The sequence below is a fragment of the Lemur catta genome, chromosome 1 (assembly GCF_020740605.2).
Source record: "Lemur catta isolate mLemCat1 chromosome 1, mLemCat1.pri, whole genome shotgun sequence".
In the NCBI taxonomy this organism is placed as follows: Eukaryota; Metazoa; Chordata; class Mammalia; order Primates; family Lemuridae; genus Lemur; species Lemur catta.
In genome coordinates, this window is record NC_059128.1 from 81,498,958 (window position 1) to 81,514,175 (window position 15,218).

At 37.7% G+C, this 15,218-nt stretch overlaps 1 protein-coding gene across 1 annotated transcript in view; it reads right to left on the reverse strand.

Annotated features, from left to right (window-relative positions):
* The window catches only part of FBN1 (fibrillin 1), a 226,294-nt gene that overhangs the window by 23,071 nt on the left and 188,005 nt on the right, over positions 1 to 15,218 (reverse strand). Inside the window, exons 45-52 of the mRNA XM_045528600.1 lie at positions 13,285 to 13,410; positions 11,204 to 11,320; positions 9,909 to 10,037; positions 9,173 to 9,292; positions 6,594 to 6,719; positions 2,558 to 2,707; positions 2,113 to 2,178; positions 1,734 to 1,850 (exon numbers count right to left, since the gene is read on the reverse strand). Coding sequence (XP_045384556.1) covers positions 1,734 to 1,850; positions 2,113 to 2,178; positions 2,558 to 2,707; positions 6,594 to 6,719; positions 9,173 to 9,292; positions 9,909 to 10,037; positions 11,204 to 11,320; positions 13,285 to 13,410 — 951 coding nt within the window. The remainder of the gene's footprint in view (positions 1 to 1,733; positions 1,851 to 2,112; positions 2,179 to 2,557; positions 2,708 to 6,593; positions 6,720 to 9,172; positions 9,293 to 9,908; positions 10,038 to 11,203; positions 11,321 to 13,284; positions 13,411 to 15,218) is intronic.

Genomic DNA, 15,218 nt, shown 5'->3' on the forward strand with positions numbered 1-15,218 from the left:
ACTCAGATAGTATCTTTCATCCTGTCAGAGTACTTTGATCTATAATGCCTTGTTTAATTCTCATTCTGTTCTTGCAAGAAAGGAGTGTGCATGTCTTATTACCCCAGGCTGATGGCAGTGAAATCTGACTAGCTCAGTGGCAGTGACAGTACCTGGATCTCTAGCCCCTGCTGTGCTCTTCTCTGTGAGTTTCTCCAGCCTCCCTCATTAGGAAGAAAATCTGCTACTGAGAGTACATGCTCTAAGGGTTAAAACCAGGCCCCTATCACCAGTCCAAAGTTTCTGCTTGTTTAAAGTTAGAAATACATCTCCAGTCTGGCCTTAACATTACATCACTCTCCAAGAAGCCTTAAACATGATGGATTTTTGCCAGATATAAAAGAGAAGACTAAACTTACACAAAATAAAAGACCATAGGTTAAGCAAAATTAATATACTAAATAAAATCAAGATTCAAGTAGATTTTGTTGATTCTGTTGAAACCAGATTGTTTACATTAGTCAGAGAAAAGGCTAGAAAAAAATGTGTTTAAGGGCATAATTTCTCTAAACAATTATGGAGAAAGAATAATTCTTCTTAAGGAGACCTAAAAAAGTATACATGCCTTCTAGCCCATCCACCTAGAATATTCACTGCTCTTGACTCTAACATATCCCTTGGGGAGAGTATCTTCCCTTGGGAAACAGTTTTGAGAAATGCATTGTTATTTTAGCCCTCCAAGGGACAGGAGAGTAATGACTACCATCAAGGGTTACATCTTATGTGGAGGTTCTGACATCAGAAAGTGAAGGCAAGAGGGCGTGGTAGGGAGACCCTAGGGGAAGAAGTTCATGTTGCATGAATACAGGAGCACCAATGAAGATTCCAACAAGAAAGCATTGACAAATTTGCTTTTATGCTATGATTAAGTCACATTCAACTGTCAAGAATATTATTTCTCCTTCATGTTGATAAAGATCAAAATATCATTGATTTTTTTACAGCTGCAAGAGTAGTTAGAAATAAATTAGTTTACCTGCATACTACTACATCCTATGGCCTAGAAAGGCTAAAGAACTTTCATAAACTCCCATAGCCATAGCTGGGGATAAAATCCTTACACCCCGATTTCTTCTATGGAAAGAGTACTTTCTGATCGACAGAAACTCTCATCATTTATGCCATTATTAATTAAGTTGCGTTGAACTGCTTTGGAATTGTTAGATAACTAAATGTAATACTTGGATTTAACTTGGAGTTAGTGTGGATTAAGGGTCAAAGGTCAGCCATAGCAGCCATTCTTTGAAATTTTAATAAGAGGGCTAAAACAGGAGGAATTTATACTGGGTATGCAGCCTTTCCTGTTACTAAACGTAGCAAAATCCAGATAAATTTTATACTTTAAATACTAATAGAGTAAGATTATGACCTTTAACAATTTTTTTTTTAATTTCACAAAGACTTCCATTATGATGTTGTCCTTTCTAATATCTCTTATAATGTACTCAGTGTCTGCTGTCACCATTAGACTGTAAAGTCCAGGAGAGGAAGACCTTGGTTCACTGCTGTACTCCAGAGCCTAGCACAGCGCCTGGCGGTAACTCAGCTAGTATTCTAAGTGAATGATATACATGCATGGATGGACAAAACTGATTTAAGTCCCCTCTTGGTACTTAAACTTCCTAGTGTGAATGCCATATAGCATAATCTCTAATTTGTACAATCTCAATGGAAGCAGATGACTCACTACTCACCCACACATTCATTCCCTTCTAGAATATACCCAAAGGGACACTCGCAGCGATAGGAGCCATCCGTATTGATGCACTGTCCGTGTTTACAGACATCGGGTTCTTTGCATTCATCCATATCTTAAGCAAAGGAGGAAGAAAATAGTAAATAACAAGGTACATTTTTTTAAAACACAACAGTACATTATGATCATTTCAGCATTTAATCAACGGACTATCCGATATGACAATACAATAATACAATTGGTATCTAAATGAAATGACCAAAAAAGTAGAGCTAAATTTTTCAAGATAGATGGAGAGAAATAAGAACAATCAGAGAAAGGGTAAAGAAAAGACTGGTTGAGAAAAACCAAGAAATGCTGAGAGTCCAGCCACTCACCCACTGCTGAGTCATCGGGTCCCACGATGATCCCGCTTCCATAGGGACAGATCTGGCGGAAGGCCTCTGCGGCAGAGACACACACTCGTTAACAGACAAGACCAGTGACCGTGAGTCACAGGCTTCTCCCCAAGCATTTTGTGGCGGCCAAATTGCCACACGCTGCATATATTGATAAATGATGAATAAAACCAACCCAGAAACCAGAGAACGTTAACAAGACCCCCAAAGATGTTGTGCCTACTCCTTGGGTGTCTCTGATCTGTAACATAATTAAAAAAGAAAATAACTACCTACATCTTGACATAAAATAATTTTTAATGAATATTCTAATTAGACTTGCAATTACATTAAATTATCTCATTGTCTGTAAGGCCTACAGTCTTTTTTCATGGTCAGTCTGCACGCTGAATGGCCCAAAGAGAAACGCAGATGACGGACATACCATCAGGTTCAGTGGGGCACAGCTCACAGGGGTCTCCCCAGCCTTCTCCCTTCAGGGCGCAGCAACATTCCTGCTTGGAGTGATTTCTGGATTTGGGGGATGAACATTTTCCTCCTTCAAACTTCGCATAGCAGTAACTCATTCGCAAATCTGCAGCACAAATTCACGATACCCTTCAGTTGCTTTCCTACCGACTCCTTATTGTACGGTAGTGAATAAAAAACAATCCCTCACGTTAAATAGGTTCTCCTCTCGTTGCCACAGCAATACTCCTTAAATGATTATAATAGTGACTAAGCTGAGGCTGTTAAGGTCATGGTAACTTTTGCAGTGAGATCTGACGAACAAATCTATGTGGTCTTACATGTATTATTTTTCATTTCAGTCACTACTTCAAAATAACCTGATGTGAATAATAAAATCCAACACTGTCAGTTTTCAAATGACATCCATCTGTGACTTCAGGATTGGAACATTCACAGATGGAACCATTCACCAGCTCCCTTCATTGACAGCTCCGCATGCATGTGTTCTGGGTAAAATTCAGCAAGCACACTAGAGTGAGGGAGCCCTCCTAGTTCTAATATTTACTATGGTATCATACTTTGTTATTTATTCTGTACCCCCTAAGCCCTGGAACCAAAACAAAACCCCAGATCTCAAGCATAGTACAAATAAAGAAGAGGTAATTTTGTAGACTGGCACGAATACAACACCAGGGTCAGTCACAGAAGCAGCTACTCTTGGAGGAGCTGGCTGCAAAATGCAAGTGGGGCTTTTTGAAGATTTTACACACACACACATTCACACACACACACACACACAAACATACACACACAGAGAGCCACGTCAATGTTAAATTTTCGATTTGTTTAGCTCAACAGAGAGAGGGAAGTAAAGAAGGGCGCAAAGCTACGGGTAGGTGGGAGTAGAACAGTCTTTCTTTCAAAGAATATATTTCTTTAATATCAATCATTTCTCAGTGACTCTAACAAGGAAGATGAGATCTATTTCCTACAAAATTCTCCAGTATTGCTTGACATAATTTTGGAAACTGACTTTTCCATTTCTTATAGAACAAATTGGGTGACTCTAAAAAGTGAGCTCATCCAGGGCCCTGGAGTGTGTTTTCTCTCAAACTTGACTCCTGAAACCTTGAAAAACTCCTCAGTCATTATACAGAGGCTAAAATCTACAAGTGTTCAAGAAATGCTTTCATATCCATTTTGTATAATTCCTCTTTCTTTGTGTCTGACCACCACTGTCTTTTGCATTCCCTCCTGTCTCAGCGTTTCAGTCCCAGGAAGCAGACTGTCATCATCACCTAAGCATTTCTGTTACAACAATCTCACCAGCTTCTACTGCACGACAAAGGAGACACTGTAAGTACAACAGAGTTGCCAAAGATAACTGAGGGAAAGTTTTCATGAATTAAAGTTTTAAAATATCTATCTATTTACCCAGCTCTGTAACTCACATTCAGCGAGCTTTCCCGATGAACTTGCTCAACTCTTCGTGGCTACCAACTCTTCCAGATAAATCATCTCTCTAGTTTCTATTCCACTTCTACATCTGTTGTGGCTAGGACCTAGCAAGCCTTTCAATGGACTACGCTTTTGAAGGTCAAGAGCAATGAAAGTTAGTCTTTGTCCTGCAGCATATCTGCCACCCAAATGTTTACTTGCTGAGAAACTTCCAAGATTTAACAAATTATCATTTCTTGGAGGATGCCTTTTAATTTCCTTTATTCAAGTTCTTTGTCACATACAATATTTTATATTTACCAGTCTTGTTTTTATTATTTATGCCTATAACTGTCTTAAGGTATAATTCAGTGATTACTCACAAAAATGTCTCAACAAATATATTAAAACTTACCTCTCTCCTTTGTCTTCTAGTTTGTAGTGTTTTTATTAAACCTAGATAGATGCATGTCCTAAATTTGTGTGTTAAACTTTTTATTCTTCTTTCCTTTAATCACTGGCCTTGTTCCAGACCCCAGTCCTCTCTCCCACACAACTCCACCCCACCCCTCAAAAAATCTTGGCATTAGATAGAGATTCAAATGCATGAAGTTTTGAGTCAGCCTACGTGACAAATGCCCTTCGTTGAACTTTGCAAGTGGGAGTGGCTCATTTATACCCATGGTCTTCAGGGCCAGGATCTGTTCACCTGAGTCCCATGGCATTTATTTGTTCCTTTAAAAACATAACCCATGGTTCTGTGGAATTTTCTCATTTCATGAGCAACAGAAGTCTGACTCCTAATTTGTCATCTTACAAGAAAAACCCAGCTCTCAATTTCCTGGCTCCAGCAAAATCTGTGCTCTGTGGGAGATTTGCTTTTGCTTGTGGTGATTCTCCAGGATTGGTTTATTAATCCAGGGTGCCTTGCATTGGGAAAGAGGGCTGTGCTCGCCCACATGCTTTAACTAGGACTCACTAGGATGCCTGTTTACCAGTCCATCTGCAAAGAGCCCTTAATGACCTCTAAAATTTCATCAGAACTACAAAAGTCACTTTCCCTGCTGCATTCCTCAGTCCTGGCTCTGCCTCCTGGAGCTGAGCATGTGGCTGGGCTGCTCACAGCTGGGCTGATTCTTCCTGCAGTGCTAGCTCGCTCTGTGACAGGCCAGTGCAAATTGAATTAATAGCCTAGGAGTTTCCTCTGGCCTGCCACATCGGCAGATTCACACCTGGTTTCTCACTGCTTTCTTTCCAAACTCAGGCCAAGCCAAAGGCACACAAAAACAAGGGAGTAGGAGTTAGACTTTATCTGGCTGGTCTGTACCATATAGAATATCTGTTTGAATCAACCACCACCCTGAAATCCACACAGACCTCTGAGAGCTACCTATAAGTTGAAGCCCATCAGAAAATTCTCAGCTCTCTCCTTTATACTTCCAAAATAACCAGTTGAAAAGTAAAAAGTGAACCAGAAAATTAGAAACAATAATAAGAGTCTACAAAGGACTCAGAAACTGACAAAGTTTTATTATATATTCAATAAGACTGATTGGGCAGGTATTATTGTTGTTTAAAATGAGGAAACTGAGCTTACAAAAGATTAAAGGACTTGCTCTAGGGCTGGGACCCCAAATCTAATTTTTGGAATCTTAAATGATACCCAGAGCCTCTTATTTGGTAATATGGAACCAAAAACAAAAGCACATATATATATACAAAAACTCAACTACCAAGAAAAACTCAACCCAACACCAAAATAACCACCACCACCACCACCACCACCAAACAGCAAAAAACACTGGTGAAAAAAAAGAAATATATGTGCTTGTGCCCCTTCCATCCTCCATGGGAATTCATTAAACTACTTTGTATAAATAGATGGCCATATGCAATTGTATTGTTGGCAAAAGTCTAAACAGTTTTCTGGACTTAAGCATTCTCTGTGTTATGCTGAAGTTCAGGCTCCTTTGATTTTTTTTTCTTTAATTTGAAAGTCAACCTGGAAAACCCTTGAAAATCTTTAGTGAAACACTTGACAAGTACTATTTCTGAAAATGGACCACGGCCAACAAGAATCGTGGTCAGTTTAAATTTATTTTTGTTTTCTTAGAAAATTTGTGATGTAAGGGAGGGATGGGTACCATATTCTGGGAGCGTATGGGCTAATCTGCATGTTTTCAGTCTGAAAGCCCATATTTTGCAGGTTACCTCTTAAGAGGCAGGGAATATGCAGCTGAACTTCACCAGGCCTTGCTGTTTCAATGGCTCATGATGCTCCTCCACTGATGGGCCTATCATCATTTGCGTTCATAGGAGGAGAGAGAGAGTTTTAAGTGCCAGGACAGTTGTATAAGCAACCACAACTTGATGGATGAGTTTTAACCATAAAAGTAAAAATGAACCTTCTGACACATGGTAATCATTAGACCTCTGGGTGAATGAAAACTCTCCATCTTCCCGTTTACAAAGAATCAGAGCTCTGCCATGTTTAAAAAATAAGACCGCAACCAATAAACACAGTTCAAATAATGAAATAATAATAGAAGTCCAAAGCTTTCAGAGGCACTTACCTTGGCACCTCCTTCCGGTGGAGGACAGGGAGAACCCTTCTGGACACAGACATTTGAAGCTGCCTTCAGTGTTGCTGCATGTGCCCAGTGCGCAAATTTCTGGCTCTTCAACACACTCATCAATATCTAAAAGAATTACATATGTCAAACAAAGTCAAAACACAGTGGAGAGACCATCAGGTACCAAATGCAAAATGTGGACGTACAAAGTGCAACAGACTTCCCTAACTCTTACAATAATGAAGATATTTTCCTGTATCAAAATGTTGTGAGCTGGACTTCTAGGTGGTGATGACTTTTAAAAAATTAGTCTTGACAGTTCTTGATGTAAAAATGGAATCTGCAAGTGGCCGCTAAAGGGTGCAATGATAAACCTCTCCTACCCAGACTAAGTTGCTTGGCTTATTAGAAAAGTCAGATATCACACCACCCTTGCTTTCGAGGAAAGAAAGCAAGAAACTCCAGAGTCTCACTTCACCACTGTACAGTAAGCAGAAACTCTGAGATTTTAAGCATGTTGACAGTGAGTTATTCTGTGTGTGATCTAGGCCTTTGAACACATTTATTCTCCTCTATCCATCCACACAGCTTTTCCCCATACTTCATACTATAGCCCTAAAACTGTGAATTTTGCAAAGACACTAATACTCATGGAAAATAAGTGTAATCCTATGGAGTACAAACTAAAGGTAATCACAGAAGATGAGGCTTCTAACTCGGATTTGTGAGTTAATTGTTCTAAAGACACAAAAATACCTTTCTTGTATAGGCTTTTTCTTTATCACACACAGATAATAGGAAGCTGATACACTTAGAATTGTGGCATGCTTTCCAGTATATTAATACCCCTTAGCTCTTGTAAAGGGGTGCTTAAGGGTGGTCTGTGATGAAGTTCAAATGGCTTCAGTAACCATATGTCCTAGTTTGCCTGGGAGAGTCCCAGCTTGTGCCAGTTGGCCTGATTTCATTATTAATAGTACCCTTTTTCACTTTCAAAAGTGTCTTGGCTTGCTCAGTAAGTTACTTTATCATCCCCTTATGGAAAAAGTATGGCCACTCTAGTCCAACAAACTCACCCATCTTCTCCCCTGACTTTCAGCAGGAATTTGTAGTGAAGGAAGTGGTCTTAATTCTGAGCCATGCTATTTTTATGGAAATACTTTTTTTCCCAACAAAATACAAAATATGTCTTATATCTTGGGGCTCTTTATCTTCATATGTTTCTCTAAAGAGTTCTACCCAACACCAAAATGTATTCATGTTACACAACTTTATTCTCAAGAGGTCTAAGAAAGATTTAAGAAATTAACTCCCAATATCTTGACTTAGTGTTGTAAATACCATACAATATATATTCCAGAAATGTCTAATGCAAAATGATTATCTTCCTGTACAATGAAAAATAAGCTTCTTCATCTCTCCATGTTATTAGGTTGTATTTATAATTACATATTGTTCCCTGTGATTTATTAATGGATCTGAACTGCTGTTGATTATTGAATTACTCTATTCCCACACTTCCTCCACTCCCACATCCAACCTTTTCTTTAAAAAAAAAGTTAACTTGGTAAAAATGCTCCAACATTTATTTTTGGTTATTTTTATCATTGTTACGAGTCTTTCTCTTATGGTAGAAATTGGCTTGTAGGTACTGATTTATTAAGAATGAAGACAAATATTGTATAATGGACATATTTATTGACCATTTGGGAAGTTGTTCTTATTTCTATATATTTCCATTCTATTCATCTTAGGGAAATTATGCATTAATCATGGATTTTAAAAGGCAACCTTCAATACAAGTAAAATAATACCTTTAATAATTTGCATTTAGAGTTAATTTTGATAAAATGCTCCCATTTAAAATATCACCACTTCACTGTTAGTTAAATTGGAAATATAACAAAATTCTCATTGATAATATTAAAGTAAAGAAAATTCTCACTCACTGTTAATTAGATGCAGACCTGTTTAAAGTTAGGGGCATGAACTAGGTGAATTCTTGAAAATCCTTTCAACTCTACTTATTTATAAAGTTCTGGCAATTAATGTCCTTCACTTCATGCAATGATGTAAGTGTTGGGATTAACAGAATGCAATACTATAAAATTTGTTGAGAATTTATCTGTAATAACACATTTCCAGTGCTCTATAGATGAAAACAACATAGACAAATTATATAACCACATTCATCCAACCTTGAATGTGGTCATTTAAAAGATTTTAACTGGAATCAGGAGTTATTTTTAGCTACAAACTATTGCAACTTAAAAACATGTAATTCAGGAATACTGGCAGTAAAACATAGCATTCTCATAAACTTTATAAAAGCACAGTGGAAAAGAGTCAGGGTCATATTACCATATGCACAGAGCAAAATTACTTCATCAGAGATCAGCACCAGAATTAACTGTTCTTGTCTTGCCAGAAGGATGAGACCATGTCGTACACACTCCGCCCTTGCATTTGTTCATGATAAAGTATTCCAAACTGAAGACACCATCACAAAAACTCTGATTTTGGTATTTCTAATGTAGTGACCAATACTGCTCATTTCCAAACACTGATAGGCTTCCTACCTTCACACTTGTCGTTCTGCAGACTGTATCCAGGTGGGCAAATGCATCTGTAGGATCCATCCAAGTTTTGACAGGTACCTGGTGCACATTTTCTGGGTTCTAGTAGACATTCGTTGATATCTACAAAGAAAAGGGATAATAAAGGAAGAGGTTCCCACTGGCATGATTTCCATCAAACAAATGAAATTTAAAGAAATTGGAATCAATTCAAAGAAATACATAAAGCCAATTAAAAGTCCATAACATTCCACCATAGAGAAAAATAAACTCAATAAAAATAAGCGTTACCTACTTTCAAAAGCGTGCAATATACCAACTATATTCTATTTTACCTACCACAAACTAAATATTTCCAGAAAAACATAGCATGTGAAAAGTCAGTGAGAATAAAGATTTTAAGGACACCCAAAAGATTATATAGGAGCTTACTACAAAAGTGTTTCGAAGAAAAAAAATTACAATTGTTCACTGGACAATTTCACTGTTTAACTGTTAAAGTTAATAGCTTAACTGTTCTGTCAGTACAAGTAAACTTAATTTTTAAAAATAAGAAGAAAAGTGAATATATATATGTTTTTTTCTAATTAAAAAAAGTTTTTACGTGGAGGATTAGTGTAATTCTACTCTGACTCTTCCTCTAGGCTTCCAGAAGAAAGGGTTGGGATAGAGACCACATGATTCCTTGAGTGGTCTCTGGGAGCGCTGCCTCCAGGGTGTTTCCGACCCCCACACTCACCCACACAGGTCCTCCCGTCTGGCGCCACCTCGTAGCCTTCATTGCACTGACACTGGAAGGACCCCACTGTGTTGATGCATTGGCCATTTCTGCAAAGGTTCCCATTTCCAGTTGCACATTCATCGACATCTGCCAAAAAAAAAGAGAAAAAATCTTCTGATCTATTCCAAATAAAACGTCATAATCCTAGCAATGACCAACATCTTTAAAGGGAAAAATACTTATTTTGAATTTTGGTGGCCTTTGCTGGCTCAGCCAAACATAAGAAATTCCAGGGAAGATCTAGTTTATAACACTAGAGCTGGTTTTAAGAACCCATGCAAACTGAACAATAAGATGACATTATTATATTAGAGGTTGATAATTTACAATCAAATTTTATATCTATTTTATCTTGATCGTCCTTTAGATTTTATTTTTAAAAGCTAAAACTGATTTACTAATACACAATTCAGCTGAGGACATTATTTACTATTCTTGCAATTGGAAGTATTTAAATTAACCTATAGCATAAACAAAAATAAACATTTAGTCTATTACACTTGCCTAGCATCTTTTTAAGGAAGATTTTATAGATTCAATAATTTATTTCTTTTAAAAGAGGCTATAGTGAAACATCTAGATAAGAAGGTTCACATTATTCCTGAATTATGTAATTTCCATACAAAGAATCGCTTTTATGTATTTTAAAACTTAATAGATTCCATTTGTTTTGAAATTTATTTAATTCACAGCAAAGTAGACATAAAAATTATAGCTGCTAATGAACATTTTAATAAAAGAGAAGTGCCCCCTTATAGTGGTTTCCCTTTCCAGGGTTTCAGTTGCCCAAGGTCAACTGTGGTCTGAAAATAGGTGAGTACAATATAAGAAGATATTTTGAGAGAGAGAGACAACATTCATATAACTTTTATCAGTATATGGTTATAATTGTTCTATTCTTATTAGTTATTGTTGTTAATCTCTTACTGTGCCTAATTTATTCATTAAAGTTTATCATAGGTATGTATATATAGGAAAAAACATAGTGTATTAATATATAGGGTTTGGTACTATCTGTGGATTCAGGCATCCACTGGGGGTCTTGGAATGTATCCCCTGCAGTTAAGGGGGGGACTACTGCACTGTATTTGATGTTTAATTAGCACATTGTATTTGACAAGTCCTGTAACAAATTGTTATGCATAAGATAGCATATATTTAAAAAAGACAGCTGAACACTGAAGATGGTGCTAATCACAAAGAACACATACAAAACTGGCTTCCTTAGGTGAAGCACCCGTTTGCACACGCACCTATACAGTCATTGTTGTGAGAAAGGATGAAGCCGTGATTGCAGCGGCAGTTGAAGGAACCAATGGTGTTTCGGCATGTTCCGTTCCCACAGGCATCTCTTTCACACTCGTTTATATCTAGTAGGAAGAAAGGCCATAGAGAAACATAACTACTAAGGGAAAAAGCAGTTACATGGTTACTACAGTTAAAGAGCATTTTGAGGTTTGCCAAGGCTCAGACGCAGGCTGAGAACTTCTTGATGCCGGTATCAGCCCCCCCAGGGGTAGCTCCCTGTGAGAGACCAGCGAGAGGCAGAAGTACTAACCAAACCTTGGGAATAAATCTGTTCCTTGGCTGGCATGAGAAAGGAGGCAAACTAAGGACATGAGACCTGAACAAGAATTATTTTATTCTATTTACTTCTAGAATTCTCTTCTGTTGCCACTTTTCTCAAATATTTTCACTTGAAAATGGAAAAAATTCTGTGTGCATCTGGGTCTTGATGTGTTGCCACCTTTGGCAAACTTCAACCTTTAAGATTCTCATTCCAATTTACCAAAAAGCAGTGACTCACCCAGCCTTACCCCACAATCAGCAACAAAATAACCTAGCTTTCTAGCTTACCTGCCATTTTAGACATCCTTTTCCCTTTCCCAATCACCCTAAAACACAGGACAACTCCCATCAATGACAACTCATCTCACTCTTCTAAACTATCCCAATGTGGCGGCACTTCATTTGGTCTTCTCACACATGCTCGCATCACTATCTGCCTGAGTTTTCTCTCTGGCTATTTTGTAGTTATTCTGGCATCTTCTATGTCTTTGCATCTCGTCACAGCAGCTAGCATCTTTCTTATAAAGAGTAGGTACACATGATATTAAGGAGGAAATAAAGAATTTAAATGATAGAAAGTTGATACTGCCAGTTTGAAAGAATGAGGTGGACAAGGACAAAGGGAGAGAGAGGAAGTGGAAGGTAACACCTGAGGATAGCAAAATTAGAATTAGGATTTCCTTTCCTTTAAATTTTGGACATAAAGATAAATTATCTGTGGTCTGGAATCAGGAAGCTATTGTTGACCCAAAGAGACTCCAATGTGTGTGTGTGTGGCTGGAACCAACACCCAGGTGAGTCACTGCCAGCAATCAAGACTTCTTGCCTTGATTCGTTTTTAGCCAAGCTGGTGAAGTTCTTTGGTCGGGCAGATTCTTTGTTAGTGGGGTTCCACATGATTTGGATGGACGAAAGGGAAACAAAGTTGGGCAGGGTCTCATGGCTATTCAAGGGTTAGCTGCCCAGTGATGAGCAGGACTAATGATGCTCCTTTAATTAAAACTCATTATTGCTCTGGAGAAGACTAAACTTGAAGAAAATGTTCATCCTCATGGATGAATCCAGTTATGGCCAAAGGCAAGCACTTTAAATGTGACTCTAGCAATTGTTCTTCTTCCAGCTGTGAAACTGACTCATGTGCTTGAAGTCTCCAAAAGACTTAATGGATATTTCTTTAAAATAGAAAAAGAAAGGTGGGAAAGGGAGAAAATGATGGATTACATATTTGAAGTCTGAAGTTTATTCTAAACCAGCATCCCGACAGTACTGAAATCAAGGAAGATATTTAAAATTGTGAGCCCTTTTTCCCCTAGCAAAATGATTCTTAACGTTTTTTTTTTTTTTGCTTTTGTACGATCTATAAATTTGCCTTTGAGGATCTGACATAAAGTATAGATTCTTCTGAAAAAATGCTCATTCTCACATTCAAAAGCTGAACTCAAAAGCAAACCCACATGAATATTATGAAAGAATAATAGACTATTAACATTAGCAAAAATTAATTGTCTTAATATCCTCCTCAGTTTATCCCTTAGTTAAAAGTTTTTCTAAACTGACATCCAATGAGTATCAAGGAAGAGGTTTATTATGTTCAGATGGCCAGAGATTAAATAGGATGTCACTGCTGTTTACCAACCTGTGTTTTTATTTGGTAAACAGTAAAATAACTACTAAAAGACTTAGTATTAAATTTTATCCATATTCGGACACAAATGAGTTCTTTAATAGTATATGGAAAAAAATGAAATGATAATCACGTACTTACCCAAACACATGGTTTGGTCAGCATTTGTTTTGAAACCAGTGTGGCAAAGGCAATAAAAGCTTCCAACTGTGTCAATACACTGTCCGTGGCTGCATATATTGGGAATTTCTTGACATTCATTGCGATCTGTAAGTAAAAAGCATCTTAAGCATCGTAAGGGGAGACTTAGACAAAATCTAATTAAATAACTTAGGTATTATTCTCAGGAGTAATCCTAGCTCTAAACTAAATTACTGCAATAGACACTAGCATTGTATTTATTTTTGCCCCCAAATGGGTTAATACTCACTCTCATTTACTAGACATATTCAGAATATGTTAACAATACATGAAATAATGAAAAACAGGGGCACTAATCAAAAAATGTTCTGAAAGATAAAAAAGTTTAGAAGCAGAATGGGGGAGAAAAACTCAAGCTGGGAGGCTTTTCCATTTGATTTTCTGTCTCTACAGCATCACAGCCTATGGAATTAATTGAAGTATTTTGTCTAGTTAAGATTTAGCGTCTCAAATCACAGATACTTCATAGCTTTCTTTGGAAATTTATATCAAAGTCAAACAAATCCTATTGCTAAGATTAAGATTTTTTGATGGACAAACCACATTGTCCCTTGTTCAAGTGGTACCTCATTGTTTTGTTTTGTTCCTAAAACCTTTCGTTCCATCTTAACTAAGTCTTCATGTCCACACAGGGCTCCTTTCAGCACACGACAATCCTAATGACGTCTCTTTCTTTTTGCTCATGGTCATTTGAAGAAAAGCCCTCTTATCTTGCTTCTGCCAGTCTTTAAGTTCTAAATTATATTTATCATCAACTGAATCTTTGTCACTTTCTTGAATTCTGATTATCTGAGGGCAGAACTTAATGCATGAATTCACAAATGACATAATTACGTGCCCACTTATGTCTCTAATTTTTTAAAGTTTTCAAGACTATGTTTAGAGTAAATGTGATTTGAAGAACACTGTACCATCCTGATTTTCCTACTGTCACAGTAGAAAGTAAACAGAGTGCCAACTTTGCTGTAGATGCTGTAGAGCATACAGCGTCCTGCTCTTAATTGAATTAAGAGCCTGCCCTGTCTACTGAGAACACAGCAGTCAGGAATGAGCACTTTTTGCTGCACAGAGCAACCTTGCTTGTGCCAGAACAGATATCTCCTCTACTTCATGTGTTCAGGCTGACATTTATAACTATCGCCTACTTACTAGAGCTGATGAATCACCATACCATTTAAAAGTCCCAAGTGAGGTTAACATTATCAGTTAAGAGGGGAAATTGGGGTAGAGTAACTTAGGAGCTACTGCTAGCCCATGCAAAAATTCTAGTAAATAAATTATGATTGTTTCCATTTGATAAAATGGATTTAAAATGAGCAACTGCTTCCCAGAATAGGCAGAGGAAATTGATTTCCATTTCCAAGTTTATGAAGGGAGCTGATCTTGAGGAGGGGCCTGCCACAGCTGGCCCGAAGCTTTGGCCCCTTTAGGTAGTACTGGGTCTGGGAGTATGCAAGAGACCAGGTCTGCCTTGCATCTGGGTCCCACAAGGAAACAGCACTAAGGAATCCTTAATTAGGAATTTTCTTTCCTCTACTGTCCTATTTCATGATGGCTTAAAACAAAAAAAAGAAAAATGAAATATGGAGTACTTTGATGTTTTATTGGTGAAACAGAAACTTACAATTCTAGAGAACTTAGTTGTAAAGTTCTCACTTTGTCCTGAGATCAGAAAACTAGGTTTCTGTAAGCACCAGGATAATCCCAGGAGATTACATTTGAGGTTGGATTAAGAGGTCTGAACAGGCTACTGGGGGAAAAAACCCAGCCAGCAGAGAGAGAGGAGACCACGAGGGGATGGTTGGGAAGAAAATGTCTCTTGCCTTTATCTGGGCAAGACGTTTCAGAAGGGGGCCGCATTTGCTCTGACTTAT